The 13,638-nt window shown below is 40.6% G+C and overlaps 1 protein-coding gene across 9 annotated transcripts in view; it reads right to left on the minus strand.

Moving 5' to 3' along the window:
- The window catches only part of rbms3 (RNA binding motif, single stranded interacting protein), a 257,723-nt gene that overhangs the window by 98,514 nt on the left and 145,571 nt on the right, over positions 1-13,638 (minus strand). For all 9 annotated transcript variants that reach the window (XM_067497291.1, XM_067497282.1, XM_067497274.1 and 6 more), the window contains one exon: positions 9,648-9,739. In XM_067497291.1, the coding sequence (XP_067353392.1) occupies positions 9,648-9,739 (92 nt within the window). The remainder of the gene's footprint in view (positions 1-9,647; positions 9,740-13,638) is intronic.

A 13,638-nucleotide genomic window follows, 5' to 3' on the forward strand; every position in this document is an offset into this window, starting at 1 on the left:
GATCCTTGTCACCGTTGCCTAAGCTTAACTCTTTTTTCTTTTCTCCTCCATGTTCATTCCCTCTTCTCCCCTGCAACTTGGTCAAAGTGTACTGTACCTACAGGAAATGCACCCCCACAGGGTTAGAGGTCTAAACTACACTGTCCTTGACTTTTTAGAGACAAAGCTCATCATCTCTTTTACCTAAAAAAAAAAAAAAAAAATAGACCCGTCATACTGAAAAGAATACTTGTATTGTTTTGATGTTAATCATTATTGTCTTTATCCATCTCATCCACGGACATGTTCACAAACTCATGGGAGCGCTGTCAGTGAGATAAAAAGGAACCCGTTACTCTTGCTTTCCTCTTCCTCATTAAGGAGAATGAGGGGCTGTTTTGGTGTCAGAGAGCTGGTCAATCAACCCTTAGCAGGACAGAGCTGCAGACCTGATCTACCCATCTCTGCTCTCCCTGGACTTGCTGCTCCCTCACATATGAATGGGGCTACTGGAAAGTCAAAGACAAAAAAGATTTGCATGGAGGAATGAATATGCTGTTTATCATTGTATGAGTGTGTGTGTTTTACATATACACTGTATAAGAAACAAAGTATACTGTATGAAATACAAAATGTTATTTTAGTATATCAGGAATTGCTCAGCTATGTCTGGAAAGGTGTTTAAAGTGTAAGAACTGAAAGACCATGCCACAGCATCAAACATACCATTTAAAATAATCCACTTAGATCAACTCTAGGTGTGATGGGCCCATAAACTCACACAAGCGTGCAACTGGATATAAGCAGTAGCTTAAAGTTGGCACGTGAACTTTTGTGGCTGCTGCTGAAGCGTTACATTAATCAAGGATCATTTTATATGTGTTTAAAGCTTTATGTTTTAATCATGTCTGTATTAGCACTTGATAACACATTATAATGCCTGTTAAGGTGAATTTTGTTCCAGAAACACATCGTTTTCATAATTCAACACAATATTAATACCTAAATTAATAGCATAAACTGCTTTTTTTGGGGGGAGGGGGGTTTGTCCTTTTGGCTTATCCCGTGAGTTCAGGGTCGCCACAGCGGATCATTGTCCGCATGTTGACTTGGCACAGTTTTCACACCAGATGCCCTTCCTGATGCAACCCTCCCCAATTTCTACCGGGCTTGGACAAGCACTGCACAGCTGGGGAAGGGAATGGACTGTGGGGGGTTAAGCGTCTTGCCCAGAGACACGTATAGTCGGGACCGGGAATCGAACCACTGACCCTGTGGTCCATGGATGACTGCCTTACCAACAGTGCTACAGTAAACTGTAACAATGGAAAATATTCTGAATCTGAATTCTATTGTATTCTTTGCAGACATCACAATATCAGAAATCATGCACTGAACACGAGTGTTAAATATTAAAGGATTTTTAAGAGTGTATTTAAATCTAATTTTTTTTTTTACTGTTTGCTTTGGGCACTTTAAGAATTCATTACTGCTGCATTCACGCATGCTTTTACTGTAACTTCAATTTAAATACAGCATATACTGCATGTTAGGGTTAGGGTTGTCATAATGTCAGCATTTACTGAGAGGCTCTATACAGGTGTGAGTACGTACATCATTGTAATTCAAAATCACTTTGCCCCAAGCAAACACAGTGCCAGGTTTGTACATTTTCAAATTTTAAGATGAAAAATGCTGTTTTTTTTAATACTTTTGAGGCCAGACAAAAGCAACAAAAGGAAACTGACAAAAAACAGGCTTCATGAGCACTACACTCAAGGTAAAATTACAGTTTCTTGAACTAGAGGATAGCAGTATAAGCAGCCATGAAGTAGTATTTCTGACACATACACAATGAAAGAAAAGTGTTTTCTTCTTATGTAAATCAATAGTTGTTGAGGTTGAAAATGACAAATAAATGGAGTGACAACACTGCACAGCAGAAGAAAGCAGGGGTGGACAGAGGATTAGATGGAGAGATGGTGGGCACAGGGAGGACTGGGGTGGCTGGCACTGACGAATCTAATCCCCGAGTTAATTGGTATGACTAATGAAGACAAATTGAAATGGGTCAGCTGTATCAGGAAAAGATGAAGGGTGGAAGAGATGGCTCATTGTGTACAATGCACACGTAGTCTAACACAAAAAGACCTGGACAGGTATTCAGAAGAATTATAGACTGAATTTGACATACATACTGTATGCGGAGTACAATGTGAAACGTTTAAATTGTTGCCTAGTTAAATTAAAATTAAGTCCGTGACAGTGAGAAATGAAATTCTACTAGTAAAGGAATCTACCAACATTCTTGGCGAAAGCTTTTCTTAACACTGAAACTGCACCATTGATTTTCCAATATTCACATTTTATTCACAGGACATCTTCTCGGGGTCAGCTGAGAAAATGAATGCAAAGTGTTTCACCTGGTCCATTTGTGTCAATGTTGAGTGTGGTAGCCCAGTCCTTTGAACGTTGTCTCTGCTGGCCTGCTAATTGAGGCAGATCAATTCACAGACAGCGAGCAGGTTGGCACAGTTGCCACATCAAAGAGATCCTAATAACTGCACAGTGTCCATTACCAGGCCTGAAAAAGCCCTATTTACGTTTGCTTCAAAGCAAGCATGGCAGCATTGTATAAACCCAGAATACAGGCCTTCCCTGTTTTTTTCCAACCCTTCAAATTAGGCACAAGGCCATTTTGAAGCAGTCGGGTCCAGAATAGATGCTATTCACACATACATAAATACAACCACTCCAAGTTGTATGTTTGTATGTATGTTTTTCTTTGCTGCCAGAGTAGAACCCAATAAAAACACATGCAAAAGAACCTATGGTAGTCACTGTGAAGAGAACGATTCCTCTGTTTCACACAGCAGTATGAGGCTAATGCTGGCTATGGCAAGTTTTCCCTCTCCTCCTCTTACTGTACCTCTCAACTTGCAGTGGCAAGAAAAAAAATTTGGAACCTGCATTAGTATACAAAATGGTCTCATAATATGTCCAGAAATGAATCCATTGTCATGTGTCAGTCTATTTTTGGTTTAATAATAGGGGTACAGTGTATTATTTGGATGTTATAATGTTATACGTTGGTAAGAATCTATAAGTTAAGAATATTCAGGTACTTGTTAAGTACTGCCACTTTAAAAAATCAGGTTCTCAGCTACACAGATGAACAGAGAGGTTGGAGTTATCTGTTATCTGTTATGGTCTAGTGTGGATGTACACGGTTTCTTACTGTGTTCTGTGAAGTTTAGGTTGTTATGCTGGGAAAACTGGAATTTATTTAATACTGTAAGTGGTGTGTTTTGCTCTATACTGGAAATCACTGGACAAGCTTGCATTTACATATATTCTAAAAAGACACACAACTATGAGTTTATGAGTTGTGTTGTGTTGTAGCTGAAAATATCTGTATCTATAATAAAAAAGAGCAGATTAACCAATCATTTAGAAAAACTAAAATTCCAAAGAGTTGCCATCATTTTTCTTATGGTGATATCTTTCTCACTCAACTCTTCCTGCCTTAGAAGTGATAAGTCGGTAACTTTGTTCATTAGTGCAGGCCTGTCTCCTGCGGAACAGGCTGTCTGAGGTGACATTATGGCTGGCAGGCCTCTCACTCTTCCCTTTCCGGTGCTCTATCTATCTGCAGTGTTTCCCACTTTTTGTCTCCCTCTCGACTCACTTTTTCTCACACTCTTGCCTAACTTTTTTTTTTTTTTTTTTGCTTCATCTCTTTTCACTGCAGCTCTCAATGATTTCCACTTAGTCTCACTTTCTTAGTCTCTCTCACGCTCTTAGCTCGGCACGTCTCCACACTGCTTGGTGAAATAATTTACCGCACGCAGCGTTCCTGCAGATGATTGAAGCATAATTAGACGGCAAAGACAGTGGAAGCCAACAGAGGTGCTTGGGAGCCAGTGCTCGTCAGATGGTCCGTCTCACTCTTACTGGCTTTGCCCTTCAAAACTATCACTCCTGCATGAGGAGTGGGAAGCGAATGGTGTGCTGAGAAACACCGCAGCTAACTGCAGTGCAAAAAATGACACGCTCACAAGTGACTATATTTTTTTTATGAGCAATATTATCTCACTGCACTGCAGATATTTCTATAGATCAACATTTCCATTTTTTATTCATGCCAATGTAAAAGTATCATCTTCGGTGTAATGAAATAACACTGAAACCACTGCGCATTACCATGGGATAAAGTTCATAAACCTATTTAAAGTGGCAAACATATCTGCCATTTATTGAAAAGAACACTGCAAACAATACACTTTATCGCTTTAAAAGTAAAATAAACCAAAGGTATAGAGACCCAACATGATGCTTAAGTGCATCATCGTACATTCAGGTGAATGTGAGTGTAATTGTAAGTGTAGAGAAAGCTCTGTGCCGCAGAGTCTGAAAGCCGAACAGTCACCTTGGCAGTGTACTAAAGCTACTAAAGCTTGCTAAGGGATAAAACTGTAAGTGAAAACAAAGACGTGAAGTACTGTATATGCACAAAATGCTTATGTGCTGACTAAAATCATTCACATCCTTACACACTTTATTGAAATATGAAGCACGGTAGGCAAAAAATATGGAATTAAATGAGCTGCTGTGAGTGACTATAATCATAAGGATGTCCCTGTCGATGGAAGGTTCAGGTAGAAAGTGCTGATAGCCACAGTGCGTTCTGTCACCATATGCTCTGCGAACAAACACTGTGGTGGATGTCGAAGGGGAAATGGTATCGCACTCAAGGTGGCATACATCGAACAGAGGGGTGAGTGATGCCGCTGAGTAAGCACCTGTATCCCCAAAGTCGGTCCAATTATCCTGCTGTATTCACAGTGTAATGTATTAGGCCTACATTCTCCACAGATTTAACCCACACTTGGGGAAAGGTATGCTACCCCGGACTGGCTTTTGTCAGCAACCAGCTAAATAACAGCAAAGTCAGCCACCCCTCTGATTAGCACCCAGAGGTCATGCTGTGTTGAGCCAAACTGTGGATTCCTGGGTGTCATCGGAGCTAAGACGTCCGAGGAGTCACCTTTAAAAGATAATAAGAAGACTGCTGACTGACTGCAGACCACCCAAAGTGGGACCCATGCTTTTCGCATGAATATAAATGTGATATTGACAGGAATTATTCCCCAGGAGAGAGAGGGGAAAAGACAGCAGAAGAGATGGAGCTAGTGAAAGGGTGTGAGAATAAATGAGATACTGAGAGAGACAGATAGAGAGAGCAAGAAGACTTAGAACTCCAGTTCGTTTCACACCGTTAAACCATCTGAAGATGACTGGTGACTACTGGTTGATGGGCCGGTGCGAGTACTGTGTTATCATAAACATTTGGGATTCACTTCATGGAGGCACTTTAATGAGGCTTTTGGCATAATTCCCCAAGGGCAAGCAGCAACTTTCTGTCTGCCTGTAGCTTTTGTGGTCCTTATACCTTATACGTATTGGAACAGGGGTAGTGATGGCTTCACACTGCAACACAGGCAGGTTTAAAGCATGGCATGTTCAAACTCTCCAAACCAATATGGTACCATTGCTTTGTTTGTCACACTGTTTATTGTATTATAATTTCTGAACAATCTGTATCTTTATATCTTTACAGGTATCATAAGATTTGTCTTGGATTCAAACAAAGCAACTGCTATCCTCTAGTTTAAACTGGCTTTAGGAATTATTTCAGTGCACTTTGTACAATGTCAGACTCCGTAGTAAGTTAGATCAGCTTTACTTATTTTAGGCTGTCCATACTGAGACAAAGTAAAATAGTAAAAAGAAAAAAGAAAGCAGAAAAGGATAGATTTGTTTTCATCTGGGCTGTTATCAGCCGAAGCCAACTGCAGCGAGAATAGTAAGGGATGATTTCCATAAAGACTGGCTGTTGTCTGAAAGCAAGCAGCTGTCAGGCGGAATTACCTCTCAGACACAGACACCACAATCGAGGGTGCCCTTCCCATAATTCAGTCTGATTGGCTCAAGGGGAAAATGGCAGCCTGTGGAGAGTGAGGCGAGCGGCTGGTTGACAGGTTTGCATTTGCGAAGCTAGACGCGGCGTTTACCTGTTATCATTCTGTCTGCTCAACATGTCAGTTTTCTGAGTTCAGAAAGCTACCTGAACAAAGTGACACAGAAGATAAAGTCTACGATGTGACGAGGCAAATACGTGCCTATGCTATATTTCTCTCTCACACACTCCTACACGAGATGTGGGAAAAATGATTGATATCACAATAGATCATGAAGTTATCAAGTTATGTTGTGATTATCAGCATACTCTCTAAAGAGTCACAAGGTGTAGCTGTTGTAATTAAATGTATTTGATTGATGGATTGTGATATTGTTTTTAATTATAATTTGTTCAAAGACACTGTAATTCTGTAAGGGGTGTAGCAACAGTTCAGTGAGGGCACATCTGTACATGATCTGAAAGCACAGACAATTCTTACATTTTTGGAATTCTGTTGCACTGAGAAAACATTTTAAAGCAACCAAGGAATTTACTTGGCTCTATACATCTTCTTCACATACCCAGATATTGTGGCATAATATTGAGCAAACTGTGTCATATCACTGCCAGGTGCTTGCAATTACTGTACATACAATTAGAGAATAGAGAATTTAGTAGATGCACCTACAGTTTTTTGCTTTTTGCCAACTGTTAACATTGCTTCTATCTCCTAACAGTTTCTTTAATGTTGTTTAATTCATTTTTAATTTTAATCTTACAGCTCTACCTTCTATTCCCTGCACAAACACAATGCTACCATCTCATCCAAGTGCTTGTGTGAACAAGTTAAAGCACATTTCCAAACCTTTCAAAGATTTATTTTAATGTAGGGTTACTGTACAATATTAAAAAAAGTCAATTACACTTATGGCACTGATAAATAATCTATTCTAATGCTTTGCATAGATCTGAAATGATATACATTACCCAGAAATGTGAAATAAAAATTTTCTGTTATCTTCTTTTGTTTATAATACTAAAACCAATGTAATAATACTGTCATAATACATAAAACTAATAAAATGTATACTAAAATACAAGAATGCACATGAGTATATATGCAGAAGCACAGACACACTCAACCACAGATTCACACTGTCAAGTTCACACACAAACTTGCACCCACACAGACACACAAACATACTCCATACTTATGCTAAGTGCTCTTATCTGTGACTTGTGTAGAGGTGAGTGACAGGAAGGGAGGCGCAAGGGGGGAAGTGTCCTTTAGGTGTCTTAATTATGGCTCCTCTCCTCCCTCTCGCTGTCACCATCCCCAGGGGAGGGCAAGACAAAAGGAAGGCTATGTTTCATCTCTGCTGCCTTGGTATTTCAAATTCCAAGGGGAGTAAGGGGAGAGAGACAGCAGGCTGTTACATTGGAGGAGGAAGAGGAAATCAAGTGATGCTTTCCTCTTCGCTCTGTTTTCTCTTCTTGCCTCCTTCTTGCAGCTGTGTTTAAAATAAAGCACCTTAATAAAAGCGTTTTAATGGTGTCAAGGCAGGAAAAAGGCGCAACTTGATTACTGTGATGGTTTTATTTAATGAGCTCAAAGCCTCCGGCTCTGTCTTTCTGTTCGTTTATTACTTTGTTGTGGAGAGATATACGTGACAAAATGGAGCAGAGGGAGTGAGAAAATGAGCCTGAATGCTCTTATTGTGGAAGTCGTCTAGCGTTAGCAATCGCCTGTGTGATTTACACCTTCATCAATGCTCACCTGGGTTCTTCATCTGGCTCTGCCAGGGGAATGCCGCTCCGCCATGAGACAGCGGAGGATGTCAGAGGCACCTTGGCAGGTAGGCAGACACAAAGACTGCCTGCTGTTAATTATTGATGGGAATAAATTCTAATCATTGGATGTTTGGCAGGGCAACACATGGTGGATATGAATACAAATGTGCTTATGAATGAATGAGTGTGTGTGTGCTGAGAAGAGAACATTACGCAAAAGAGAAGCAGGTTGGAAAAAGAGAAGGTGGGGCAGAGGAGGAGGAGCAAATAGAGTGATGGTTATGATACTTAGTAAAGCAACATTAGAGAGATGCACAGGGAGTCTATAAAAGCAAAGTACTCCTTAATGACTCTTACAAGTGTGATAAAAGCACATAGCTGCAACATAGGATTCAGGATTTTCCATTTGTGTGAACAGAACAAGGGAACAATCAAAAATAAACTATTATACACACATGCTAATAGAAAATGAATGACACAGGGAGACAGAAATTCTTAAAAAGGTCAGCTCTTTTGTCCTGGGACACAAGACCCCTCTCTTGATAATACTGAGTGACAGAAAGAGAGCAATGCAAAGTGTGGTCTTAAAATGAGATGGGCAAAGAGCTTCTTATCTGTATTCTGAGAGCCTGCCCTCCTATAAATATTGGAAGAAGGACACTGGTGGGAGAGGAAACGGCCAAACGGTGCATTTGAGAAATGGCACACCTGAGCACCGCACGGAATATCATCTCCTCCTGTCAGATCTCATCCCATTTGATCAAAATAATTGCCACCTTCATGGTTATCATCAATTCTGTCATCTTCACTGGCGCCATCACCATTCTCCATCTCATCAGGGCTTCTTTGGCTTCAAGGGGGGTGAGGGGGTTCTGGACCCGATCAAATGTAGAACATCCCATCTCAGAAAATCACTCACAGTGTACAGTACCCTCATAGTCACAACCCTATTCCTTGCTTTAATGCTACTAACATTTTGTTCCCCTGTTTAGACAGGACTAGACTAACACCAGCAAATCCTCAGCTGGCACAGAAATAGCCTGGTTTAGCTTGTCTATCATGGGTTCCTGCCCCTCTCTGCTAAACTTCTGTACAGTTAACAAGAGAATGAAACGACTTTATCTGCACTGAGGGCTGTTGAGGTATAGCTACTGAGCCAGTTAGCTAAATGACAATCTGCTAAAATTGAGACACAGCTAAAGACATCATGTAAAGATGTACATTCAGTGGCAATCTTTAAGTTATAAAGAATTAAATACGGTAAGGTAAATGATGAATATGTGTTTGTTCCTTTAAGCCACATCCTCTCTCCATGTCTGTCAACTGGCTCCGTTGTGCCACTTCACTGTGACTGTGGTGCCAATTCAGGCCACCTTTGTGATACTGAAACAGTTTATCTCATCTGCTTCCACTTCACCAGGCTAATAATACTGCACAACATAGGAGAAGCAGCTGGGTAAACTTCAGTTAAAGAAGGGCCAGATCACACACCAGCAACTATACTATTTTGCTGTGCTATGATGAAACACAAATATATTCTTATGCATAACCACATGAAACAAGCCACCCACAAATGTACAAGCAAAGCCTTGATACTGGATCTGAGACTACAGTCGTGCCCTGTCACAGAGGGAGTCAGTAAGAAAAAACAGATCTGCGTGCACCACGGTTCCCTCTTAACTTGTCATATAACAACAAACACACAGGAGGAATGTTGTTAAACAACAAAGCATTGTGGCAAATTATTTTATAGTAAAAATGGGTTTATGTAGGAAACCAGTTTGCATGTTGGAGCTTTTAGATCCATCAACATATATTAGGTGTACGGTTAAATCCTTGGAGGGAGCTGAATGCGCAATAAGGTGCTAACGATCATTTAAGAGGAAGAGGCAGTGCAACTTGTTTTTAAACTTACCTTGGCCATTTGGGCCTGCACCCCAGTGGCTTTGAGAGATGACACGGCCTTCTGTGCTGCAGCTGGGCTGTCAAAATCCACAAAGCCATAGCCTGGAGAGAGAAAGAAAAAGTGGGAGGGAGAGAGAGAGAGAGAGAAAGAAAAAACAAGCATTAGTAAAGAAAAAATTGTGGCAGATGACTAACAAGGAGAATGACAGGCACTTGGTAATTGTAGCAGTAATAGGTTGGTAACATGACTACAGAGGCTGCCAGTTCTCATATCTGGTGAGCACTACATTGTTTGATAATTAGCGACACTGACGTTCATAGGGGGATGCTATGCATCTTAATTAGTAGCATGGATGAGCGATTTAGTAATAACAAACCCCGGCACCCTGCCCACCTCTACACACAGACACACACACACACACACAGTGATACACGTATGCAGGCAAACACACAGATGTACGCTTTGGTGCAAACCTACACAAACGAAAACACAAAGGTGCAGAGTAGGTTGCAAATCAAGAATAAATGTTGCCATTGTCGCAATACTGTTGTCTGTAGTTCAACAAGTGGAATAATTAATAATTCTACTGTATAAGTAAAGGGTAACTTGTAAAAACATATAAAATAAAATACTACACACATATTAATCCTTAAGGAAATCACGTTGTTGGTTTAAACTTTTTGATCTTTAAAGACTGTGATGTTAGCTGGCCAACATCTTGTTCTTCAACTCCCAGCATACAAACACAACCCCATTTCACAGCCTCCATAATCCGGTTCCCTCCTAACTAATTTTTCAAAGGTTGACAGTGTACCCGAACTGCTACAATTCTCTCTCCCCCTTTATTCAACTCCATCTCTCTAACATAGACATAAACACACACATTTTTCTCTCTCACAAACGTCGCCTTTATCTGCTTTCCGTCCTCCTCTGGGTCACTAACACACTCTCTCTGTCCCTCTCTCATATTTTTTCTAACATTAACAGCCGCCAGCCCCCATCCTGAAATTCATCAGCAGACGAAAGTGGAGGGAATGAAATCTGTGATTGTGATTTATGAGTTATTGTGATCCCGACGTTCTTCGGGATGTATCGGATACGGGGGTCACGCCTGTGTTAATTAAAATTTGGTGCCGGATTAAAAGCAGTCAATGGTGCCCTATGATCCACTGTTTCAGAAGGAAAGTGTAATTAGAAAAGGATAATGGGTGTGAGGCGGGGGGAGACTGAGCTGGTGTGCTTACCCCATCACAGCAGAAGCAATCATTTACAGTAGTCACACATACACACAGAGACTAACACCTTACTTTCTCAATATGAATGTGTGCAGTTCAGTTGATATAATCAACAAGCATCTCCCTTCCTTAGATGTGTGAGGTGTGTTTCTGTGTGGTGGTTGTGGTGGTGAGGGGCTGGGTGATAAGGTCACTTTCCTGTGGGAAGATGGTGGTGAAGGAGTGTGGAGTAATGTGAAAATCATAACCTGTGGCGGAAGAGAAATTGAGCGCGAGGACAGATTAATGGCCAGCTGTTAGAGTAGGGCTGGGAGGGGTGGGTCTTTAATTGTGAAAATATGAAGAGCCAGAGTGGAAATGTTCACATCCTAATACAAAACGGACAGAGTAACCAAACCTTTTCTTTAAAAAAGTTAATATTATAACGGATTATTTTCTAAAGTGGCTGCAAACAGAAAGTGTAAAAAAAAACAACTATTTATTTAAAAAAATCTAGAAACCTACAATTTAACTCAGTATTCAAGACAGCAAAAGTGAAGAGCTAATAAAAATCATTTTAAATTAAAGAGCTGGTTTAACCACTGCACAATAATAAAACACAACATTTCTTTCTTGTCTCTAGTGCCACCTAACCACATGCACAGAATGAAATTCTGAAATATTTGTCTCTGTAATTTCTCTCTACAGCACAAACACAACGATGACAGAAATCGTGTTTGTGGTGAACATTCATGAAATTCAAATGGTCTTTGGGAAACCACTTTTTCCTGCGACTACAGATGGTACCAAATGTCAATGAAAGATGAACCATTAACACAGCTTCAATGTGCTTTGGCATAGACTACAAGTCTCTACAACTCTATTTTGGTGTTTTAACAGTGGTTTCTTTACACTTGTTCCTCTATTGTCACAAGCTCATATAATGCATTGTGTGTGTTGTTTACTATAACTGACAGTGACTGCGTTTGCACGCATTTAAGTAACCGGGTACTCAGACATATCAAGTTTCTCTGATAATTGGGGAATGACGTTGACATGCACTTAAAAAACAAAGTTACTGGACATCCTTGTACACATGCAGAAGGAGAGTAACCTGATTTCTCCTCCACCACTGACTTATTTTGGAAGCCTGGTGCACAGATTTTAACCGAATTGTCACAGAAAACTACAGTTTATCCAGAAAGTATTCACAGCACTTAACATTTTCCACATCTTGTTGTGTTAGAGCCTTATTCCAAAACAGAATAAATTACTTACATTACTCAACATTCTATAAGCAATACCCCATAATGACTATGTGAAAGAAGTTAGTTTGAAATCTTTTCAAATTTATTACAAATAAAAAAGGGGAAAAAAAATGTACACGTACATAAGTATTCATGGCCTTTGCCATGACACTCAAAATTGAGTTCTGGTGCATCCTGTTTCCACTGATCATCCTTGAGATGTTTCTATAACTTGATTGGAGTCCACCTGTGGGAAATTCAGGTGATTGGAGATAATTTGGAAAAGCATACACCTGTCTATAGGTCCCACAGTTAACAGTGCATGTCAGAGCACAAATCGAGCCATGAAGTCCAAGGAATTCTCTGTAGACCTCAGAGACAGGATTTTGTCGAGGCACAAATCTGGGGGAGGGTACAGAAAACTTTCTGCATTAAGGTCACAATGAGCACAGTGGCCTCCGTCATCACCAAATGGAAAAAGTTTGGAACCACCAGGACTCTTCCTAGAGCGGGCCGTCCGGGCCAAACTGTGAGATCGAGAAAGAAGGACCTTAGTCAGAGATATGACCAAGAACCCAAATGTCACTCTGAAAGAGCTCCAGCATTTCCCTGTGGAGAGAGGAGAACCTTCCAGAAGGTAAACCATCTCTGCAGCACTCCGACGATCAGTGTGGTACATGTGGTTATGTATAAGCCAGAAGGAAACCACTCCTCAGTAAAAGGCACATGACAGCCCATCTGAAGGACTCTCAGATCATGAGAAACAAAATTCTCTGGTCTGATGAAACAAAGATTGAACTCTTCTGCCTGAATGCCAAGTGTCATGTTTGGAGGAACCCAGGCACCGCTCACCGCCTGGCCAATACCATCCCTACAGTAAAGCTTGGTGGTGGCAGCATCATGCTGTTTTTCAGCAGCAGGAACTGGGAGACTAGTCTAATGTGCAGACATCCTTGAAGAAAACCTGCTCCAGAATGTCCTTGAGTGCCTCAACTAGAGCCCAGACTTGAACTGATTAAACATCTCTGGAGAGATCAGAAAATGGCTGTGCACCAATGCTCCCCATCCAACCTGATGAGCCTGATGGAGAGGTACTGCAAAGAAAAATTGGACAAACTGTCCAAAAATAGGTGTGCCAAGCTTGTAGCACCATACTCCAAAAGACTTGAGGCTGTAATTGAAGTAAAGGGGCGGTGAATACTTATGTACATGTTTTTTTTTTTATAAATTAGCAAAGATTTCAAACATGGATTGGAATAAGGCTGTAACATAACAAAATGTGGAAAAAGTTTTGTGAATACTTTCTGGATGCACTGTATAAAAAAAAAGAGTGAAATAAAAGAAAGGGTAAACACACAGCTGATCTACAATGGGGACTTATTTAGACTTCTGTGAAGGCATTTGTGTTAGTTAAATTTTCTGTCTGACTTTAGGTCGTCTTTTTTTTAAAAAATGAGGCCGTTAATGATCTCTCCTATCATCCTATCAGTATTTCATTCTGCTGCGTGTTCCTGTTTGCAGCCTTTTGTTACACACATG

This window comes from Channa argus, chromosome 1 (assembly GCF_033026475.1).
Source record: "Channa argus isolate prfri chromosome 1, Channa argus male v1.0, whole genome shotgun sequence".
NCBI classification, from domain to species: Eukaryota; Metazoa; Chordata; class Actinopteri; order Anabantiformes; family Channidae; genus Channa; species Channa argus.